The sequence below is a fragment of the Pleurodeles waltl genome, chromosome 12 (assembly GCF_031143425.1).
Source record: "Pleurodeles waltl isolate 20211129_DDA chromosome 12, aPleWal1.hap1.20221129, whole genome shotgun sequence".
Lineage (NCBI taxonomy): Eukaryota > Metazoa > Chordata > Amphibia > Caudata > Salamandridae > Pleurodeles > Pleurodeles waltl.
In genome coordinates this window covers 670,780,649-670,803,828 of record NC_090451.1, presented here as the reverse complement: position 1 = coordinate 670,803,828, position 23,180 = coordinate 670,780,649, and the positions used below count along the sequence as shown (strand labels likewise).

Below are 23,180 nucleotides of genomic sequence, written 5' to 3'. Positions count from 1 at the left end.
GCCTGCTTCCACACACAACGCATGCTCTGACAAAAACAGCCATGCAAGCCCTAATCACCAGCCGTCTATAAACTACAGCAATGCACTGACCGCAAGAACCACCATCATATTCAAGAGAAGGCTCCAGACCATTAGAAAATTTAGCGGCCAGACTGATCCCCAACCTGTCCAAACGGACCCACATCACTCAGCACCTGAGGAACCTCCACTGGCTCCCCATCGAGAAATGATGCCAATTCAAACTACTGACACATGCCTACAAAGCCCTCCACGACCAAGGCCTAACATACATCAACCACCGCCTGAACTTCCACCAGCCAACCAGAAACCTTTGCTCTGCCTCACTCGCCCTGGCACAGACACTGCGCATCCGCCATAGCCACAGTTGCTGCTCTGCTACTAGAACTGTATGAGCCTCCCTGCGTCATTCTGTGGGGCTTTTGTGAAGGATAACTTGGTAAACCGCAAGAGTCTCTGTGCGTCTGCACCACATGGTTTCTGTGCCACTATCACTTAAGAAGCCTTTGTGCCTCTGATACTGCCGGTCTCCTGTGCTTCAAACGCTCTTGAGGCTTTTCTGCTTCTACCACTGTAGAAGTTGTGTAACCCTTGCACTAAAAGTCTTCATTTTCCCAGACACTGAAGCCTCCCCTCTGCCCACACACTGCAGGTCATCTGTGCTTCTTTCACTGCAAAATCATCTCAGTCCGTGTCACTGCAAGTCTTTAGTGCGACAGTCACTGTGGAAGCCTCTCTGATGCAGCCTCCCAGAAGCTCTCTGCCACTACAACACTGGAGTAGTCTGAACAGAGCCTGGTCTAATTTACCTGCTTTGCAACATTTCTAGGTATGTACTCAGAACATTATCCTTCGGCAGGTGAGTCACAAAGATACAGAGCAATGTTTACAGAAGTCCAAACGTTCTTAAGCCCTCATACAGGCATGTTTATTCATCGATGATGTGCCCTGAGTGCGCACCTTATAATTAAGAGCACAATGACGTTTTTACAAAGTCTTGTTTCCATCTGATGAGTCTTAGCAGTCTTCTGATGTACTGTTTGTTTCCTAAAAGGTTATTGCCAGTTTCCTGCTATTGTTTATTTCACTATCTCTGGCACCAATTGTACTACATTGCAGCCAGTTGTGAGTAATAGTATTACATCTTAGTTGTCTTATGTGTACGTGAGTTCTGCCACCAGTGGTGGAGGATTTTCCCACTATTCCAGTCAAGGGTTGAACCAGATTAAAGGGTATGGTCTGTCCTTCGGGCAGTCGCCTTCATTGTAGTTGCCATGATCCAAGCCAAAAAGGTTAGATTTGTTACAAGGGAGACCTTCCTCCTGAAGTGCCGAATCGGCTAAAGACGAGTAAGCTTGTTCTGCATAGGCTGGCGGTTAGGCCGTAGCCCTGCCCTTTGCGAAGCAACCTTCAGATGGGAGCTCTCTTGAGTGAAGCTGACATCTCTCTGATGGTGGAAGCTACAACTGTCTTCATGTATTTCTAAAGAAAGACGTGAAGGGCAGGGTCCCATGAGGCAGTGCTGGCACTCTACTGATACGGTTTTCCTTAGCGGTTTGGTGGGTCAGTGCAGTGGTGCCCTGGACGACTGCTGGTATCTCCACTCTTTTTAGTGTAATATGTAGGTGGTGCCTTTATGTTTGAATTTTTGTTGTTTTCTTTTTTATCTTTCCATTTAATATTTTTTCTTGTATACTCCTTATCCACCTCACCTATTTAGACTACTTTTGTCAAGTATACAAAACCTGGCTCCACAAAGAGTTAATATAAGGCCTCTCCGCGGAAAACCATCTCTATAAAGAAGTCTTTGCTTGAATTGTTTACATTGAGGTTTAACTTTGAATATAAATCTAAACAGAAAACAAAATTGTTTTGGGCTTAGTGCTGCTGTGATAAAAGGGCTTGGGAGATCGTTACATTCTTGACGCTAGGACACGCACACACCAGCCCAAGGCAAGATGGAGGGTGGTGGCATAACAGTCATGACACTACCTCTTTCATTTTGGAAATGGAGGGTATTAGATGTTTCCAGAGCAATAAGGGTAAAGGGTAGTTAGATTCCCACCAAGTTGGGAGGCGTTGGTCCTAGAGGGCATGGCTCAGATTGTCACGTTGATGAGGAAATACCAGAAAAGTTGTGGTGTTCTCCTGAGTCGTATATTTAGGAGGCATGAGGCTCAGTTGTGAAATCTGGGACGCAGTTGAGATCCCTACATAGAAATATGAAATTCAATATGAAAGAAGCTGCCGAACAGGATTAAAGAGGCTACAGTTAGATGTGTTCAATAGGTAAGAGTTATAAAAAACAAGTGAACGGTGGTGGGAAAAGCTCCTTTCTCAAACAGCAGGGCAGTCCTGGAAGCATCAGGGCAGTCCTTCTTTTGAGTCTTTCACGGGACCAGAAGCAGTCTGAAAGGGGGTTCTGAAAATGCCTCCTTTCATCCTCGGTGTCAGCCTTTGGCTGGGATATGCCCCCTTTGTCTCCCCTTGCTGAGCATGTCTCCAAAATGTCTGGGGTGACAAACACAAGGGCAGGCCTGGTGTCAGGCTGCTTTGTGTGTGCAGGAGGCAAACCCCTTTGAAGTGTAAGTGGGGGCTGGATACAGCTCCACCCCCCTCCAAGTCATCCTGGCAGGTTGGCCCATGCTGTTCACACCTTGTTCCTTTTGTTTCACTGTCTAGTACCAATACATAACCCACAACAGCATTGGAATCCTGTCACCAGACTATTGAAAGAAAGACACTGTAGATTTGGACACAAAAATGACAACTTTCTAAAAGTGGCATTTTCACAATAGTAACTTAAAATCCAACTTTATCATTAAAGAGGATTTAGAATGAAAACTCAAGAGACCAAAAAGCATTTGTCTATCTGCTCCCAATTAAATGTTGGCACTTATTAAATTTAAAAAGGCAACTCAGTGTAACTCTATAGGATATGTATACCTTAAGATTGTGAAAAAAGAACGTTAGGAATTTTTCCACTACCAGGACATATAAAACGTAAACCCACATGTCCTACTTTTAAAATACCATGCACACAGCCCTAGGAGCTTTTAAGGCATACCTTAGGAGTGACTTAGAAGTATTAATAAAAAGGAAGGTTTAGGCCTGGAAAAAGGTTTATTTTACCATGCCAAAATGCCAGTTTAAAACTAGACTACAGGCTGCAGTGGCAGGCCTGAGACATGTCTTAAAGGGCTATTTTAGTGGGTGGCACAACGAGTGCTGAAGGCCACCGAGAAGCATTTAATTAACATGTCCTGGGTACATGTAGTGCCACTTGCTAGGGACTTATATGTAAATTTTACCCTGTTTTAGAGAGAGAGAGAGCAGGAGCACTTTAGCACTGGTAGGGTGCATAGAGTCCTAAGGCCAACAAACACTAATTCAGCAAAAGAGGAGGGGTGAAGGCAAAAGGTTTGGGGGACTATCACAACAGGAAGTCCCTCCTAAAGTACCTTGATTGGTTAGTCCCCCATTTTTTCAGGTGATATCTGTTAAACCAGAGAGATATCACCCAACAAAATTCAATATTTTGAATTTTAAAACGCTTCAAAAATGCATCTGTAAAACGAACACCTCTGGCATGTGACACAAATGGTGCGCTCTCCGTTTAGGAAACTGAAGCAGAGAGTACCTAAATCATTGGAGTTTGATTATATTCAGTTTTCCAGAGGTATCTGAGCTATTTAATTGCATTTATGCCACAAGTGTACCAACCTGAGTACAACTGAATGTACAGTTCAATGCAACTATTTCCTTTCACTCACTTTTGAAATGTAATCATATACGTATTTACTTGTGTTTTTTTGGTGATTTCTGGGGTGCCATAAGGCCTCGTGAGTCTCCTCCGTATTGCTTTATGATGTAGGGCGGTTTCTCAAGGCTTATCATATCGAAGAAGAAACTGGCTAAAGCCAGTGATTTTTGCCATTGAGGCAAATTGTCCTCCATTTTTTAAAACTAAAAGGGCACATCCAGGCTATTCAGCAGCAACGCATTCAGGCTATTCAGCACCATCTGGTGATGCACACTCAAGTGTCCACTACTTGGGCCCTGTATTTAAGTATTTGTTGCAATTTACCATTTGCTCTCACTAAGCATAATTCCTGCCAACGTGCAAGTGCAGGGCATGCTGATAGGTGCTACATTAAGGAATACCTATGGACCTTCTTGAAAACTCCTCTATACAAGTGTGTGCCAGATGAGCATTTTAAAGCAAAGATAATTTAGAAGCATTTTTAAGATCTCTGGCCACTTTTAATTTGAAATTTGTGCCCAACGACACAGACTTTCAAAGTAACATTACACTATTCTACCACTGTTCAGATTTATATATTCTGTGATTTTACCAGTTCGAAGCCGGTGATTACAGGTGAGGCCCATCTGCACTATATTTGGGTTCCAGCTCATATTTTTCCTCATCAGACTTTGTTCAAGTGCAAGAGAGAGAAAAACACAAAAGTAACAAAGGAGGAAGAGAAAAATAGTAAAACAGTGACAAAGAGAGAAAGCAAGTTCTAGGGTACAGGGGTGCCACCTAAATAGACAATTTAGGGGCATTACAGGGAGTGCCAGGTGGCAGCCAATGGGCTGACCACCTTTAGGGCGACTAAACCCTTTGTATGATCGCTTCGACTGGGAAGTGGGCATAACCCTAACCTTAGTGGCCTAATTCCTTCCAAACAAAGATGGAGGGAATTTAAAAAGTGGTGTCCACTTCAGCTTGTCCACCTTAGAGGCGGAATTGGCACGATGTGGGCACAACTACAAATCTGCCTAATCTCCCCTTCTGTCCTTCAGCCAAAAGTGGGGTCAGGACAGAGGGGTCCGTCATCTATGCCATCTGGAGAGACCTGGGTCGCATTACAAAGGCAGCTAAGCCTTTGAAGCTTCCCGCTCTGGAATGTCCATCCTGCTTGGATGAGGTGCTGACAACCCCGCCCAGTATAGGCTTTTGTCTCTGACCTTCGAGAGTGCTGGCTCTCACCTTGGAGGGGAGGTGGCAGGTTGTGTTTTAAATTCTACCTGCATCCAACACATGCAGTCTGCAATAGCAGCACTGTGTGGGTTTGGTGAGGGGTCCCAGTGGGTGGCACAACTGGTGCAGCAGTCCTCAGGGACCTTCCTTAGTACCCTGGGTACCAGGGGCACCATTTACCTGCGACTTACAGAGGGTGCAAAAGAGTGTGACAATTGAGGAGAACAGTTGTGCAATTTTGGGAAAGAGCTGTGGCACTGGGGATCTGGTTAGCAGGGACCCAGTGCATTTTCAGTAGAAATCACATCTGATACCAAGCAAAAAGTGTGAGCTGACCATGCCAAATAGGGTGGTTTCCTACAATCAGTATATACAATTATAAAGTTCAGAAAATTTTAATGTTGAAGGTGATCTTAAACATGGCATGGTGTTATCAGCTGGGCATAGCTAAGAAACGTGCGACACAAAAACATATTCCCCCCACCCCCAACAAGTATGGAATTTTAAAAGCGCCTAAAGAGAAATTTGGATTTGGCACACAAAGCTAAAATATTCCTATATCTGGTCACGCCTCATTAGACTTTTTACATGATAAGAGAAAAAGTGAACTGCCTAGAGTTCATGACCAGGTACCGGGAGCTAGGACACAGCTATTATTTATGCTGGGGTCAATGAACAAATACTATTGCCCACTGTCTCATCTAACTCTCATTCCACTAAATGTAAAACAATGATAGGATCCTAGTTTCAAAATAATGTACTCTGCACAGACGTGGGGATGAAACATGGTTTTTCTAATCACACAATATTCATCTGGCATTACCTGGAACTGCATATCCCCCTGGAACTGCTCTAAAAGAGTAAAGTAAGCCATCACAAACGGGGATCACTAAAGCTAGCTCCTCAAGCCCTCGAATTTGGACTTTACAATTTACTGGACAACTGCATGGGTAATGTTAGATAGACTAAAGCTACCCTGGGGTCCCTGAAAGAGTGGAAAACCATTTGGCCTGCGATGTTTGCAGATGCCATTATCAGTCCTTCCAGGGTTTTGTATTATTTGTTGGCTGAGCAAGATTTTAGACTTTCTTCTTATGTGTTGAATCTTTAAGATTAAACCATATCCACCATCTTCAGTGTACAGAGCCCTTGCCTACGGACCTTCTCAAGTGGCTATTAAGGTTGGGCTGTCAGCTTGATTTGCTGGAATTGAATATGATCTTTGCAAACTTTACAAGTTTACATTAGAACAGAGACACAATTTGGAATATTGTTTGCAGAATATTCCATTTAGTGTAGGTGAAAGATCGGCTTCTAGAGTGTGAATTTAATTTTTTTCCTTATCGAGATACAAAGTGTGTTCCAGAAGTGCTCTTAGACATTAAAATAAATCTCCTGTGTCACACCCAGTTTCTTTTTATCCAGTCCAGCAACTCCTCAGGAAGGTGGTGCTGGTCTGCGATGTCAGAAGTCTATTTGCAATGATATTGATTAAACAAAGAACTGTCAGGCTGCCGGTCCGCCCTATGTGCTGTGTAGGGATGTATGCAGAGTTCACACGCTTCCCAAGGAAGGAACAGCAAGACACGTAGAGGCCTGCGTCAACTACTTTTACCAAAGCAAACTAAGCTGTTCCCAATAATGAGACATCTCATTCTGGAAAAGATAATGTATAGCTTCTGGCAAGCTCTTGTCTACATGATAACTGTGATGTGGCAACATGGAAGGTATTTGCTGTACAAGTTGGAACTAGGGTTGAGACACTAAAGCTTTCAGCTTGCCACAGGACTCTCCCTTTCAGTAGAGTCTGCTTGGCAGTCCTGTCTGCAAAGCGTGCAAATTAATGCAAAGGATTTAGTGCTGGAAGAAGAAAATATTACATGTACGTAAGTGTGATCTTTCTATGTTAATATATTCCATTAAGTAGCAAGTAGCATATTATATTGTACCACTTCCCTGTTCATAGAACTCCTAAGGAATAGCTTACGCTCAGAATTATCGCAGGTGGCTTTTGGTGATGAGGCTTTGGTGTCCATCTAGTCATTCATTGACTTAGTTAAAAAGTCTGAAGATATATAAGGCTGCTACAAGGAACTTATCACTGTAAATTACTAAGCCATCCAATATCAATGATAGGAAATAATCACTTAAAGCATTACAGTCTGTGAAAGCTCTCGTGCTTGATAAACACGGTAAAAGCAAACTTTCTATTCTTGTGTACTTAAAGTGTAAGAAAAAACATTGTTGACATAGTGCTCTCATTTTGGAAAGACCACGTTTTCAGGATTTGTGTCTTCAGGTTGGTATAGTCCTGTACGCAGGATGAAATTGTCCTCTATTTCAACTTCAGCCATGGCAGAATGACTTTCCAAACTCCAGATGGCCATTAGCCACCACTTTATTGTGTCCTTACATGGCTTTACACTTCTTTGAATGCTTCTATGCATCTTCCACAGGGCGTGCAGAGACTCAACACCACGGTTTACATTATACTAATAGACACAGCAATGATGGAATTGATGTTTGCAGGTTCCAGGCTTTTGCCACACCTTTATATCAACCATTGGGACACACCCTTTCATGGATGGGGTGCTGTTCTAGTTTGTGTGTAGCTTTTGTTCTCAGTATTTATTTTGCTTGGTTGCAGACTCTTACTTATTTTATCATACTTTTTGTAAATGTCTATCTTCAATTCTACATTGATTTCTGTATGTTGTTTGTTCCAGTTGTCGGAGAGAAGGAGAAGGCTAACAGCTCTGTGAACGTGCGGACCAGGGATCAGGTGCAGCACGGTGAGCATCCCATCCAGAGCTTCTTGACTCGCCTGAGGGAGCTGCAAGACTTGCGCGTCATGAACGCCGAGGAGCTCTTCTGAGGACATTGCTTGGGAGTTTGAAATATTTATTACCAAAGACACAGCCCTTCGGCACTGTGGCCGGCGTCTGTGAAAGCAAACATGGGACTTCTCCGTCATGCCCTGCCCAAAGGTGGGGCTTGTGCACACTTGGCCAGCTCCACTTGCAGCAGACCACCCACACTATAGCTGGATCTTGTGGAGGTTGTTTGTCTCAATGGAAGCTCCAAACAGTAGCACAGTTTCCTAATATGCAAGGTGTATTCCCCTACACTCTTGGTGCACGTCTCATATCCCATCACTGCTATTGCTAAGGAAAAGTACCTGTTTTCCCCAACAAGGCCTAAATGGCTGACCTCCGATGACCACTTTACCATGGATCTCTGTGCTAGTTGAATGACTTTAAGAGCTTTGGTCTCTACTGGTGTGTTCCAACTTTAAAGTCAATCATATTACTTAACCTACCTAATAGAACCCTTTAAAGCCATTGAGCCTCAAAGGTGATCATCACAGTATTTTTGTGCACTACAAACCCCTGTGACCTGCTTGTTCGCATTGAGCGGGAACTGAAAATCAAATGATATTAAAATGCATTTTCAAAACGTGTCCTCCGTTTTTGTTGATAGCTTCATGAAGTGAAGAGCTTGTTAGGAGGAGGAGAGTAGCAAGCTTGCTGGTTCTTGGAGTACTGAATCAAGGTGAGCGTGAAAGTGTGTTTGGGTAAGACTGTCAAAGTTACTGGGTGGGAGGAATGAGAGGAATTTCTTCTGGTTCATAGATGGAGTCATAAAAAGGATGGTTTAATGTGTAGAGGCGGAGCATATATCCATGAGGAAAGGTTGTTGAGCAGATTTAAGAATAGTTTTGAAAATGTTTTTTAAGCAGATGAACGACAGTCTAGCTGCCAGGATGTGTGTCTTGGCCAACTCAATGATAATGCATGGGAGATCTGTGCAAGGTAAGAATAGCACATCAGGCTTAATCTTGGGCTAAACAGGTGCCTTAAACCCCATCTATGAGGTACATCACATTGGTAAGTTACATCAAAGTTTGTTCCCCAACCGCATCTGGAGGGGACATGATATCATCGGGCAACAACCTTGGTAGTTGCCATCTGCAGGAGCAGTCAACTTTCATAAGATAAAACAACTCTGGCTACCACTTGTAAGTGAACTCCACACAACACTAATAAATCAAGCAATTTACTTCGATGCGTAGGGGCGAACATAGAATTGATAAGATACTCAACCCAACCCTTACTTATCGAATAACATCCTGTTGTTTAAAAGGCAACAACTACTCTAACTCTCACTTTTAGTTGAAGTTAGTATACCTCAAAGGCATCAGCCTCCCCCAGCTTTTATCTGTGAGCTCTCAAGTCAATGGTAACAGAAGGCAAGCGCATCTGCCCACATCTGTAGATGAATATCCATTCTCTTGGACTGGCCTGTCTTTAGGTGAAGCTTCTTGCAGGCAATTACACCAGCGGCCTGAGGGTGCGTATACACACATAATGCTACATTGTCTGGGGAGGGGGCGGGGCATCCCAGCTCTGAGAAGAAAAACACAATAATTTATCAGTATGTTAAAGATCGTTTATTGGATGGAGGCATGATTTCACTCGTGATAAGGTCAAGTCCTGCTTAGATCTGGGAAGGATGTCACTTTTTTGGATAACCTCAAAGTAACACGAATTCACTTGAAAAAAGACAACTAGGCTAATTTGTGCAAATCATAGGTATCACATTTGTATAAGATCGTCCAGATGCGAAAGTCTCTACATGCTGTGCAACATCATGGGATATGTTTTACGTCCCTGGGTTTTAAAATGGTCTCAATCTAGTCCCTGGTTTTTTTTCCAAGCCATTGCTTTGGAGGTGTCAAGCCTCAGATCCAGACATGATGCTGTTCAACCACAGATCACCTCAAAACTGGACAGAAGGCATCAGTGAATCTGTGATGTGTCATAATATTTTCATTTAGTGGCTTTTCATTGAATTTAGGGTTAACCTTTTATTAACTGTAGACAGTACTTCAATAAAGGCTATGATACTCGCTTGATACCGCTGTCTCTCAATCCAATCGTTTGGGAAGACCTCAAGCTCCGCACGTATATCTATAAAACTAGATAACCAAGTACTTTGAACAGCCACATAAGCCCACTTTTCCCTGCGTATACAATCTCTGTGGCATTTGTGGTCACTGTTTTAATACTCAGTGAATGATTACAGTGATTCCTCATGTAATACAGCATAGGCCAACAAGCATTTGCAATGCAATAGGTCTTGCATTTGTGAGAGTTAGAGCTATTAGCATTGTAAATGGCAATGTCTTTTACTTATGTGTTTTGGTTCAGAGTGTAGTGGATGTATGAACAGGGATGCAGCTGCAGCACCGTCTACAGGACTACAAATGAGGAATTACCACTCGGACCAGAGAAGCAGCTGCAGCACCGTCTACAGGACTACAAATGAGGAATTACCACTCGGACCAGAGAAGCAGCTGCAGCACTGTCTAGAGGTCTAAGAATGAGCAACAAGCACTGTTACCAGAGAGGCAGTTAGCAGCACTGTCTACAGGACTACAAATGAGGAATTACCACTCGGACCAGAGAAGCAGCTAGCAGCACTGTCCAGAGGTCTACAAATGAGGAATTACCACTCGGACCAGAGAAGCAGCTGCAGCACTGTCTACAGGACTACAAATGAGGAATTACCACTCGGACCAGAGAAGCAGCTAGCAGCACTGTCTACAGGACTACAAATGAGGAATTACCACTCGGACCAGAGAAGCAGCTAGCAGCACTGTCTAGAGGTCTAAGAATGAGCAACAAGCACTGTTACCAGAGAGGCTGCTATAGGACTAAGAATGAGGACTAACCAATGGGACCAGAGAATCAGTTAGCAGCACTGTCTACAGAACTAAGAATGAAGAAACACAGAAGGGCCAGGGAAGCAGCTCACATCACTTCCTAGAGGACTAAAAATGAGTAATTATCGACAGGGCCAGAGAAGCAGCTGCAGCATTGTCTACAGGACTAAGAATGAGGAATTGCCACTAGGACCAGCGAAGCAGCTAGCAGCACTGTCCAGAGGACTAAGAATGAGCAACAACCACTAGGACCAGAGAGGCAGTTATCAGCACTGTTTATAGGACTAAGAATGAGGAATAACCAATGGGACCAGAGAATCAGTTAGTAGCACTGTCTACAGAACTAAGAATGAAGAAACACAGAAGGGGCCAGGGAAGCAGCTCACATCACTTCCTAGAGGACTAAAAATGAGGAATTATCGACAGGACCAGAGAAGCAGCTGCGGCATGGTCTACAGGACTAGGAATGAGGAACTACCTCTGAGACCAGAGAATCACTTAGCAGTACTGTCTACAGGACTAAGAATGAGGAATTACCACTGGGTCCAGAGGGGCAGCTGGCAGTACTTCTTAGAGGACTAAGAATGAGGAATTACCACTGGGATCACAGAAGCAGCCACAGCATTGTCTAAAGGAAAAACAGTGAAGAATTACCACTGGAGCCAGAGAAGCAGCTAACAGCACTTCCTAGAGGACTTAGAATGAGGAATTACCACAAGACCAGAGAAGATGCTGCAGGATTGTCTACAGGCCTAAGAATGCGGAATTACCACATGACCAGAGAAGACGCTGCAGGATTGTCTACAGGCCTAAGAATGCAGGCTTACCACAAAAGCAGAGAAGATGCTTCAGGATTGTCTACAGGCCTAACAATGAGTAATTACCACTGGGCCGAGAGAGGCAGCTAGCAGCACTGTCTAGAGGACTTAGAATAAAGAATAACCACTGCAACCATAGAAGAACCTCCAGCATTGTCTACAGGACTGAGAATGAGGAATTACCACTGGGACCAGAGAAGCAGCTAGCACCACTGTCTAGAGGACTTAGAATGAGGAATTACCGAAGGGACCATAGAAGCAGCTAGCAGTACTGTGTACAGGACTAAGAATGAGGAAGTACTGATGGGACCAGGGAAGTTGCTGCAGCATTGGCTACAGGACTAAGAATGAGGAATATCCACTGGGACTAAAGAAACAGCTAGCATCACCTTCTAGAGGACTAAGAATAAAGAATTACATACGGGTAGCAGAGAAGCAGCTTGCAGCACTTCCTAGAGGACTAAGAATGAGGAATTACAAACGGGACCCGAAAAGCACCTGCAGCATTGTCTACAAGACTGAGACTTTCGGAATTATTACTGGAAGCAAAGAAGCAGAGAAGCAGCTCACAGCACTGTCTAGAGGACGTAGAATGATGAATTACTGCTTGGACCAGAGAAGCGGTTTGAAGTACTTCCTGGCATACTGAGATTGAGGATTTACTGACGAGACCAGAGAAGCAGCAGTCTGCAGGACTAAGTGTGAGGAATACCCACTGGTCCCAGAGAAGCAGCTATCAGCACTGCCTAGAGGACTAACAGTGAGGAATTACCATTGTAACCAGAGAAGAAGCTAGCAGCACTGTCTAGAGGACTTAGAATGAGGAATTGCCGAAGGGACCAGCGAGGTAGCTAAGAGCACTTCCTGGAGGACTAAAAATGATGAACTGCCGATGAGACCAGAGAAGCAGCTGCAGCATTGTCTATAGGACTATGATTGAGCAAAAACCACTGGGACCAGAGAGGCAGTTAGTACACTGTACAAAGGAATTAGAATGAGGAATAACTACTGAAACCAGAGATGAACCTGCAGCATTGTCTACAGGAGTAAGAATGAGGAATTACAGACGGGACCAGAGAAGCAGCTTGCAGCACTGTCTAGAGGACTAAGAATTAGGAATTATCACTAGGAGCAGGGAGGCAGCTAGCAGCACAGTCTAGAGGACTTAGAATGAGAAATTACCGAAAGAAGCAGCTTCCAGCACTTCCTAGAGGACTAAGAATGAGGAATTACAGACAGGACCAGAGAAGAAGCTGCAGCACTGTGAAGAGGACTTAGAATGAGGAAATACCGAAAGAAGCAGCTTCCAGCACTTCCTAGAGGATGAAGAATGAGGAATTACAGACAGGACCAGAGAAGAAGCTGCAGCACTGTCTAGAGGGCTAAGAATGAGGAATTACCCCGGGACCAGAGAAGCAGCACTGTGTAGAGGACTTAGAATGAGGAATTACCGAAGGTACCAGAGAAGCAGCTTTGCTGCACTTCCTAGAGGACGAAGAATTAGGAATTACTGACAGGACCAGAGAAGCAGCTGTAGCATTGTCTACAGGACTACGAATGAGGAATTACCACTGGGACAAGAGAGGCAGCTAACAGCACTTCCTAGAGGTGTAAAAAATGAGGAATTACTGACGGGATCAGAGAAGCAGCTTGCAGCACTTCCTAGAGGATTAGGAATTACCACTGGGAGCAGCGAGGCAGCTAGCAGCACTGTCTAGAGGACGTAGAATGAGGAATTACCACGTGAATCAGACAAGCAGCTGCAGCACTGTGTAGAGGACTTAGAAACAGCTTGCAGTACTGCCCAGAGGACCTAGAATGAGGAATTACCACGGAGACAAGAGAAGAATCCGCCGCAATGTCTACAGGACTAAGAATGATAAATTACCACTAGGACCAGAGAAGCAGCTAGCAGCACTGTCCAGAGGACTAAGAATGAGCAACAACCACTGGGACCAGCGAGGCAGTTAGCAGCACTGTTTATAGGACTAAGAATGAGGAATAACCAATGGGACCAGAGAATCAGTTAGCAGCACTTTCTACAGAACTAAGAATGAAGAAACACAGAAGGGGCCAGGGAAGCAGTTCACATCACGTTCCTGGAGGACTAAAAATGAGTAATTATCGACAGGGCCAGAGAAGCAGCTGCGGCATTGTCTACAGGACTAAGAATGAGGAGTAACCAATGTGACCAGAGAAGCAGCTGCAGCACTGTCTACAGGACTAGGAATGAGGAACTACCACTGGGACCAGAGAAGCAGCTGCAACATTGTATAGAGGACTAAGAATGCAGAATTACCACAAGACCAGAGAAGATGCTGCAGGATTGTCTACAGGACTAAGAATGCAGAATTACCACAAAAGCAGAGAAGATGCTGCAGGATTGTCTACAGGCCTAAGAATGAGTAATTACCACTGGGCAGAGAGAGGCTGCTAGCACCACTGTCTAGAGGACTTAGAATGAGGAATTACAGAAGGGACCAGAGAAGCAGCTAGCAGTATTGTCTACAGGACTAAGAATGAGGAAGTACTGATGGGACCAGGGAAGTTGCTGCAGCATTGGCTACAGGATTAAGAATGAGGAATATCCACTGGGACTAGAGAAACAGCTAGCATCACCTTCTAGAGGACTAAGAATGAAGAATTACATATGGGTACCAGAGAAGCAGCTTGCAGCACTTCCTAGAGGACTAAGAATGAGGAATTACAAACGGGACCCGAAAAGCACCTGCAGCATTGTCTACAGGACTGTGACTTTGGAATTATTACTGGAAGCAAAGAAGCAGAGAAGCAGCTCACAGCACTGTCTAGAGGACGTAGAATGATGAATTACTGCTTGGACCAGAGAAGCAGTTTGAAGTACTTCCTAGTATACTGAGATTGAGCAATTACTGATGAGACCAGAGAAGCAGCAGTCTGCAGGACTAAGTGTGAGGAATACCCACTGGTACCAGAGAAGCAGCTATCAGCACTGCCTAGAGGACTAACAGTTAGGAATTACCATTGGAACCAGAGAAGAAGCTAGCAGCACTGTCTAGAGGACTTAGAATGAGGAATTGCCAAAGAGACCAGCGAGGAAGCTAGGAACACTTCCTGGAGGACTATAAATGATGAATTGCTGATGAGACCAGAGAAGCAGCTGCAGCATTGTCTACAGGACTAAGAATGAGGAATTACCGACGGGACCAGAAAAGCAGCTTGCAGCACTGTCTAGAGGACTAAGAATTAGGAATTACTACTAGGAGCAGGGAGGCAGCTAGCAGCACAGTCTAGAGGACTTAGAATGAGAAATTACCGAAAGAAGCAGCTTCCAGCACTTCCTAGAGGACTAAGAATGAGGAATTACAGACAGGACCAGAGAAGAAGCTGCAGCACTGTCTAGAGGGCTAAGAATGAGGAATTACCCTTAGGACCAGAGGAGCAGCTAGCAGCACTGTGTAGGGACTTAGAATGAGGAATTAACAAAGGTACCAGAGAAGCAGCTTTGCAGCACTTCCTAGAGGATGAAGAATTAGGAATTACTGACAGGACCAGAGAAGCTGCTGCAGCACTGTATAGGGAACTTAGAATGAGAAATTACCACAGAGACCAGAGAAAAAAGCTGCAGGATTGTCTACAGGACTAAGAATGAGGAATTACCACTGGGACCAGAGAGGCAGCACTGTTTAGAAGACGTAGAATGAGGAATTACCAATGGGACCAGAGAAGCAGCTAACAGCACATTCTAGAGGACCAAGAATGAGGAATTACCACTGGGACCAGAGAATAAGCTGCAGCATTGTCTACAGGACTAAGAATGAGGAATTCTGATTGGGACCGGAGAGGCAGCTAGCTGCAATTCATAAAGGACTAAGAATTAAGAATAACCGAAGGGACCAGAGAGGCAGCTTGCAGCAATTCCTAGAGGACTAAGAATGAGGAAATACCGATGGGACCAGAGAAGCAGCTGCAGCATTGTCTACAGGACTAAGAATGAGGAATATCCACTGGGACCAGAGAATCACTTAGCAGTACTGTCTACAGGACTAAGAATGAGGAATTACCACTGGTTCCAGAGGGGCAGCTAGCAGCACTGTGTAGAGGGCTTAGAATAAGGAATTACCAAAGGTACCAGAGAAGCAGCTTTGCAGCACTTCCTAGAGGAAGAAGAATTAGGAATTACTGACAGGAGCAGAGAAGCCGTTGCAGCACTGTATAGAGGACTTAGAATGAGGAATAACCAATGGGACCTTAGAAGCTGTTAGCAGCACTCTCTACAGGACTAAGAATGAGGAATTACCACTGGAACTAGAGAAGCAACTGCACCATTGTATAGAAGTCTTAGAATGGGGAATTACCACTGGGACCGGAGAAAAAGCTGCAGCATTGTCCACAGGACTAAGAATGAGGAATCTGCAATGGGACCAGAGAAGCAGTTAGCAGCACTGTCTAGAGGACTAAGAATGAGGAAACAGAATGTACCAGAGAATCAGCTAACAGCACTTCATAGAGGAACAGCAATGGGGGATTACCTCTGGGACCAGAGAAGAAGCTGCAGCATTGTCTACAGGACTAAGAATGAGGAATTACCACCAAGACCAGAGAAGAAGCTGCAGGACTGTCTACAGGACTAAGAATGAGGAATTACCACTGGGCCACCAAGAGAGGCAGCTAGCAGCAGTCTTCATAACTTAGAATAAAGAATTACCAATGGGACCAGAGAAGCAGCTGTAGCGTTGTCTACAGGACTAAAAATGAAGAATTACCACTGGGACTAGAGAAGCAGCTAACAGCCCTTCCTAGAGGTGTAAAAATGAGGAATTACTGACAGGACCAGAGAAGCAGCTTGCAGCACTTCCTAGAGGACTAAGAATTAGGAATTACCACTGGGAGCAGAGGGGCAGCTAGCAGCACTATGTAGAGGACTTAGAATGAGGAATTACCACTTGAATCAGACACGCAGCTGCAGCACTTTGTAGAGGACCTAGAATGAAGGATTACCACTGGGACCAGAGAAACAGCTTGCAGCACTGCCTAGAGGACTTAGAATGAGACTCGACCTTAACAGCCACAAAGAAACGGTCTGCATCAAAAGCTTAAGCAGTAGGCAAGACAGCGAAAGAAGTTACCCCAGGCCAAGTAAAAAAAACAGCCATCAGCAGAAAGTTAACAAGCAAGTAAAGATTTTTTCTTTTCTTATGTGTAAATAAAAAGATATAAAACACCATACCTGAATTTCAGGAACTGAAAATATGTCCCAAACGTCATGTGCCTTGCAGCAGTATTTATAAATTATTGTTTACAGGAAGTAGCACACAGCTACACAATAAAACAGACTGCAATAAAAAATAAGGCAAGCCAACACCCAATCTCCTAAAAGCAGTTAAGCCACCTTTCAGAAGGAGTAGGTCTGCCATTAACCACACTAAAATATCTGCAATTTCTACATCCCAGGTCAGCCTGGAAGTCCTAATAGAAGAAACAAGCATTTGCAATGCAATAGGTCTCGCATATTTCGAACAAGTTAATTGTCATCTTTCAAGAACAGCGCCCATAAGCAAAAACGAAAGAAGAATTGAGTGGAAACGGAGAAAAGACGACTTAACAAAATAAAAGATAGTTCATTTTAAAAAATATAACTGCAATTTTGCTTGTCCTCCTGGGCTCGTTTTTGCCAGTCTCAAGCCTTCTGTTTACGGGGCACTGGAAGTTAAAAAGAACAAACTAGTACCTTGATCACATCTGGAGCAGTGAAGGGGAACTAATTAAGATGAAATCAATCAGTGATGGATCCCTGCTCCACACAGAGGAACGGAAATTATGCCAGCCGTGCCTTGATGAATTATGAGGCTGTAAAGAAGAGTGATACACAAACCAACAAATGATGAGCGACAGGCGGGCTCCAAATCCTTTACTGAACACAACAGTGTCTTGCATGTGAGACGCATGCGCTAGTGCATGCACTTGCAAGCTCGACCCTAAAAAAATAAACAGAGACTGAGAGCATGAACCGGTGACACTCTACAGGCCTCAGGAATCCCACCAGCTGCATCTTCAAAAAGAAAGGAGATAAAGGAGTTGCAAAGAACACATGCCCCTCATAGAAATGAAAACGAGCTGAGACACTCAAATAAATTAAAGGAGAGTGCGAGTCCTTAATGAAAGAATAGCCATCTGTTAAAGGAAAGAAAACAAAAATCATGTGCTACACGTCTATGTAAAACAAGTATTTGCAATACATTAGGTCTCGTATTAGTGAAAGTTAGAGGTATTGGTGTTAAAAATTGCATTGTTTTTATTTATTTTTATTTTTAGAAACTTTGTGCAGTGGAGTGCTGAAATTTCCATAGAACTATAGCCATTCGTATGACCTTGCGGCACTGGAGAACCAGAAAATAGGAAATCGGTTATGAGGGAGGGGAGACAAGACTAATATGCTGGTGTGAAATATGTGATAACATCCTTGAAAAAAGCAGCAAACACTCAGAGAATGCAAGATTAAGTAAAGCATGTGAAATGTAAACAGTAACAATATGGTTACATGCCCCTACATTAGTTTACGTACAGTTATATACGCACTGCAGACAGTGAATGCGGCTTCCAGGGAGCATAGGAGATAAGAGAGAGGCAGCAAAGAAGAAAGGCAAAGAATTAGAGGAAAGTGGGAAGAGCTGAGGGTAGGTGGAATTCAAAATGGTCTCAGAGATCACTCACAGTAGTGTTCATGGATCCACCGAAAATTACCAACTTACATGCAGGAGTAAAAAAAGAAGAAAAAAAAAAAAGAGAAAAGAAATGCAGCACCTGCTTTAATGACTCAAGTGAGTAAAATGATGGCAGAGAGAGTGCGCACAGAAAAGTGGCAAGAGGGCACAGAGAAGGAAAGGAGACAGAATAGATCAAAAAGTTGTTTTTTGAGGTAAGATAATTGCACACAGAAGGATGAAGGGGGAGGGGGCACTGAGCCAGGGTGGCTTTTGATGCACAATCCCTGCTTTACTGGGCCAAAGCTGCAGTAAGTGGCTTCATTCTGGTTCTTAGGGTAGGGGAGGGGGTTTCTAGTGGTCGGCATGGCTAGTTCTGAACACTACTCCCAGTCCCTATCCCCGGTGACCAGCACTCAGATCACTCTCTAATGCACTGGTAGTCTGCGGGTGGTTGCTCGGAAACTGTACACTATGACGCATGAAAGCAAATTATAGTGTGAACTGCAAATGAAAAAAGAGAAATGACAAGGATAATGGTCTGACTAAACGTGGTGGCCATTTTGGATCTGGGAGCACTTTTCAAAGGACTATAAAACCAAACAGAACTAACCATTATCCAGAAATGAAGTCATATTTGAGTTATGCATTGCAGCAGCCTGTTTGTGGACAGTAGCAGGAGTGCAGAATTTCAAGGAGAGTTCAATCCAGCGTAGGCTGCTAGTCTATCATCAGCATATAACATTGGCAGATAAAGGTGGACAGGCCAATAAATTAAAGTGGAGAGACAAGCCAATGGTTACTAGCTCTGAAGCAAAGAGACCGTGCATAAGCCGAGCCCTCAAATATTTGGCATGTAAATCATTAAATCATGCAACAAACATCATGTTGGAATGTGGAAATGGACCTTCAGAATTAAAAAAAACATATTTCTTTAAAATGCAGAAGCATTTCACTTTAGTGCATCAGATCCTATCCCAGCATAGAGAAGTATTTATTAAAAGTAATAGTTATAAACAGAAACTAAGAAACATTCCTGGCCCGCTGTGATGAAAATGCTAGAGAACTAAGAGGCAAGAATACACACTCTTAGAGAAGACTGGGGAACGATTAATGCAGAAACTCCCACCCATAGAGTCTTACATCTGCTATTGATACCTGGAGGGGATTCCCACTTAATTGCTAAAATTTATAGGAACCAAAACTAGGAAGCATTGGATGCACTGCAGCCCCAGAGAGAGAGATGGGAAAGGACAGTGAGCAGGGAATTAACAGATGCGGAGTGGGACAGGGCACTAGCATATCCCCGGACGGTATCCCGAAACACTCGGCTGCGGTACATACAGTACAATTATATTCATAGAACATACCTCACCCCACACCAATTGACACTAATTTACGGGGGAGCTCCAAAGACATGCCCCAGAGGTGAGGACGTAAGCGCAGACTTTGACCACATGGTGTGGAGCTGCCCAGAACTCCAGCAAGGCTGGGTTGCAGCGCTAGTTGACCTGGCGCGAGTGTTGGAGGTAGAGCTGGCCCTGTCCCCAGCTACATGCTTACTGGGTCTGAAATGGGGATCCCACTCGGGAGAGTGAGGAGGCGCTTTCTAGACCTAGCACTGGTTCTCTATAGGAGACGGATTACGATGGGCTGGAAGCCCCCCAGGTGCCCCTCAACGGGTGAGTGGAGACGTGATGTGACGAAGTGGGCTAGAGCTGAACTACAAGTGTTGAGGAGCGAGGAGGCAAGGGGCCTGCGCCAAACCCCTATCGCCCCGGCATGGGAAGAAATAATATCGGGATGTGACAGCTTGACCAGGGAAGGGGGGATGGTAGGGGAAGGGCCAGAGTGACCAGTGGTATGGGGCACGGGGCAGCGGGCAGGTTGGAAGTAACATAAGTGGTGGAAGGGTCAGGGAGGGAGGCCAGGGACCACACAGGATGGAAAAGCGGAGGAGACAGGAGGACAGAATCCCGCAAGATAGGGCAAAGATAGTCTAGTCCCAAAGGCACATTTATCCGTGACGGAGGGGGTAGAGACGAGGATTCTGGGGAGGTACTGGCCCGACCTCGGTGAAGAAGGAAAAGAACTCAACCCAGCAATGAAGGTCGCCTGCTTGCAATAGCGCCATCACGTTAAAATAATAGGTAATATTAGTTAAGACTGTTATGTAGACACGCGGGTAAACTGGGTTCTCGGCACACACATGGAAAGAATGAATATCTAAGACACTTAAGTGAACTAGGCACACTGGAACTTTAAGCTGCAAGTAACTCTTAGGAAAAAAGGCAATGCGGTGGGAGCCCTAGAAGAGGTTGGAATCCGTTGTACCATTAAAGATTAATAATGTGAATTTAACGGAAACCTGTTGTTGTTACCAACGGTATTGCAAATGTAAAACAGTGAAAAGTTAATAAAGATATATTTAAAAAAACAAAAAAAAAAACTAAGAGCCAAGAAGATTCAACATACGGCAACCAGCATGAACTGGCACGATAGCGGCATGCCCCCAACAATGAAGAAAAAACAACTTGGGGCCACGCAGTACGAAGCGCGCGATAGCAACATGCCCCAAACAACAAAGAAACAACATTCGGCCATGCAGCACGAAGCAGGCATTCAAAAGAAAAAAAAAACAGTGCACCAAACGCAGCTATGTGGCCGATCGTGCAATCATCCATGTAACAGGGTCGGTCTCCAGGGTGGTAACAAAGCAGCCTGAAGGCAGGACAAACGTGAAGCATTTACCAATGAGAGCGTGTGCATTCTGAAATGCAGGCCAAGGAACAAATTAAAGTGATGGGTGTGAGATGGGTGTAGTTGAAGCTCACATAAAGATTACAACATGTCGGAAAAGCAAGTGTGCTGCTATGCTCAACCTAAAAGCTACCAAACACACACAAAGCAAACAGAAGAAATAAAGTACTGAAATGGCTTGATAGGTCTACAGGGCACGAGGGCATCAGTGGGCACATAGAGTTCCCACACCCAGCAGCACAATAAAGACACACATCACTGACAGTTAGGATGCAATGTTACAAAGCTTTTTACCTTTAAGTTTATTAGGACTCCTGCTGGATGAATGTGTTAGGCACAACAACAAGATCACACAGGAAGATTAGATATCATTTGGAAAGCACGGGCAGAACCAAAAGAAAAAAATAGTGTGTTTAAACAAACCTACATGCACAAAAGGGCAAGCCTACAAGCAATAGGGGTATGCTCCATGGGAAGGGTTGAGACACAAAAAGGAGGGGCAAGAAGCAAACACTGACCACAGGGAAGCAAGCCTTAGCAAAGAACATGCAAAGCAACAAATAAGCGATTTGCGGGTTATGAGTACCCAGAGTAGATAACAGCATGTCTCAAAGCGACATCGCATGCACTACCTAGGCGAGACCTAAAATCAAGTATTATATATGTGATTTCCAAATTATGAAAGCTTTCTTATGTGAACTATGTGATAATATGAATTAACTGTGTCAGCCACACCATGAAAGATGTACTTCCAAAATGTCAACAAGAGGGCGTTCTTGACAGGCGCATTTCCTCAGAGGAGTGTAACACCCAAAAAAGGTTTGGTCGACAACAACCGCTGTAGTTTATGATGCCACTATCACAATGTGTCCCATACATGTGGTCTTGCCAATATAGAGGTGCGCAGCAACATTTGTTTTCAAGAAGACCAAGCTATTGGCTTTCACTCCCCTAGGCTATCAGTGTTGCAGTGCCTCCACTGAGAAATTGCAAAGGAGTCATGCCACAATAATAGGCGACCCTTTATGGTTGACCCCTATTTTCCATTTGTTCAGACTTCAGGTTATGTTGGCAAAACCTGTGGTGAGGAGACGGTGATATGGAATTCTCACCAGAACACCAAAAAGTAATGTACTTTACTTCAAGAAGAGACATTACTGAATAAAGCACATTGTGAATTCCATATGTCACATGTCCCTTTGTAGCCAATGACGTTACCATTTTACAAGAGCTGACCTTTGGATTACCTCTGAAAATGTACTCGAGTGTGTGACTGAATTTCAGGCTACGAATCATCAACCCGGTCAATTATTTTATTCAGCTTTTTACTAGTCAGTGCATTTCCTGGGGAAGGCTAATAAAACTATTGTTCAGTTCTCAGTAATGCTGGAGCACAGCCAACATTTTCACATTGACACGTGCAGGCTTCTATCTGATCAGCTTGTACAGTGGGTTGAAATGTGTTTTCTGGCATGTACAATGGAATGGCTCACTGTCTTGGCCAGTGCTTAAGGTAATATGAATGTGTGGTGCTTCTGTTAGCTTATTAAGCATTGTGGGTGGTCAGCATATACAGGAACTGGCTTGATCTCAAGACAATGCTAAAGTCTAAATCTTAAATAAAGGAAAAACCCAAATGACCTCAAGATGTTCTATACTGAGCTGTAGGATACACATTTGATGGCAGTAAATGGAGGGAAGGCATAGTATAGCTCTGGTTTTAGAAGGAATCCATCTCAGATAGGAAGAAAGGCCATGTCTGAGGGTAGCAAGCCCTTGCAAGAGTAGCTCTATGCTTTCTGAGACCCTCTCTGCTGATGGGCCATTTTCATTACCAGACACACAGAAGCACTAATATAGCTATCCTGAGGAGGAAGGGGCAGCGAATGAGACCATATTCAGTGGTAACACCTTTACTTTTTTGGGTGCGCATTTGGACTACCCCTGAGTTAGCCGTATATAAGACATTGTAGGCAGACCGAATGCACTTTCTATCCCCTGGCTCAAGCATGTTTCAAGGTGGTTCCATATTCTGGTACTCTGGGATTTCTGGACCCATCCCCATAACTTAGGGAGGGCTCAGAAGCAACATTTGAAATCGGTCAACTGGTCCTATGTTAGGAACAACCATGTGTTATGCACATCATATGGCCGACTGACATCACAATTTCTTGATTTCAAATGGTATCCCC

The 23,180-nt window shown here is 44.2% G+C and overlaps 1 protein-coding gene across 1 annotated transcript in view; it reads left to right on the top strand.

The window, feature by feature from the left end:
- Nucleotides 1–8,462, top strand: part of LOC138267178 (threonine--tRNA ligase 1, cytoplasmic-like) — a 239,383-nt gene extending 230,921 nt beyond the window's left edge. Inside the window, exon 19 of the mRNA XM_069216029.1 lies at nucleotides 7,729–8,462. Within this exon, the coding sequence (XP_069072130.1) occupies nucleotides 7,729–7,877 (149 nt within the window). The 3' untranslated portion in view covers nucleotides 7,878–8,462. The remainder of the gene's footprint in view (nucleotides 1–7,728) is intronic.
- Nucleotides 8,463–23,180: the final 14,718 nt, after the last annotated feature.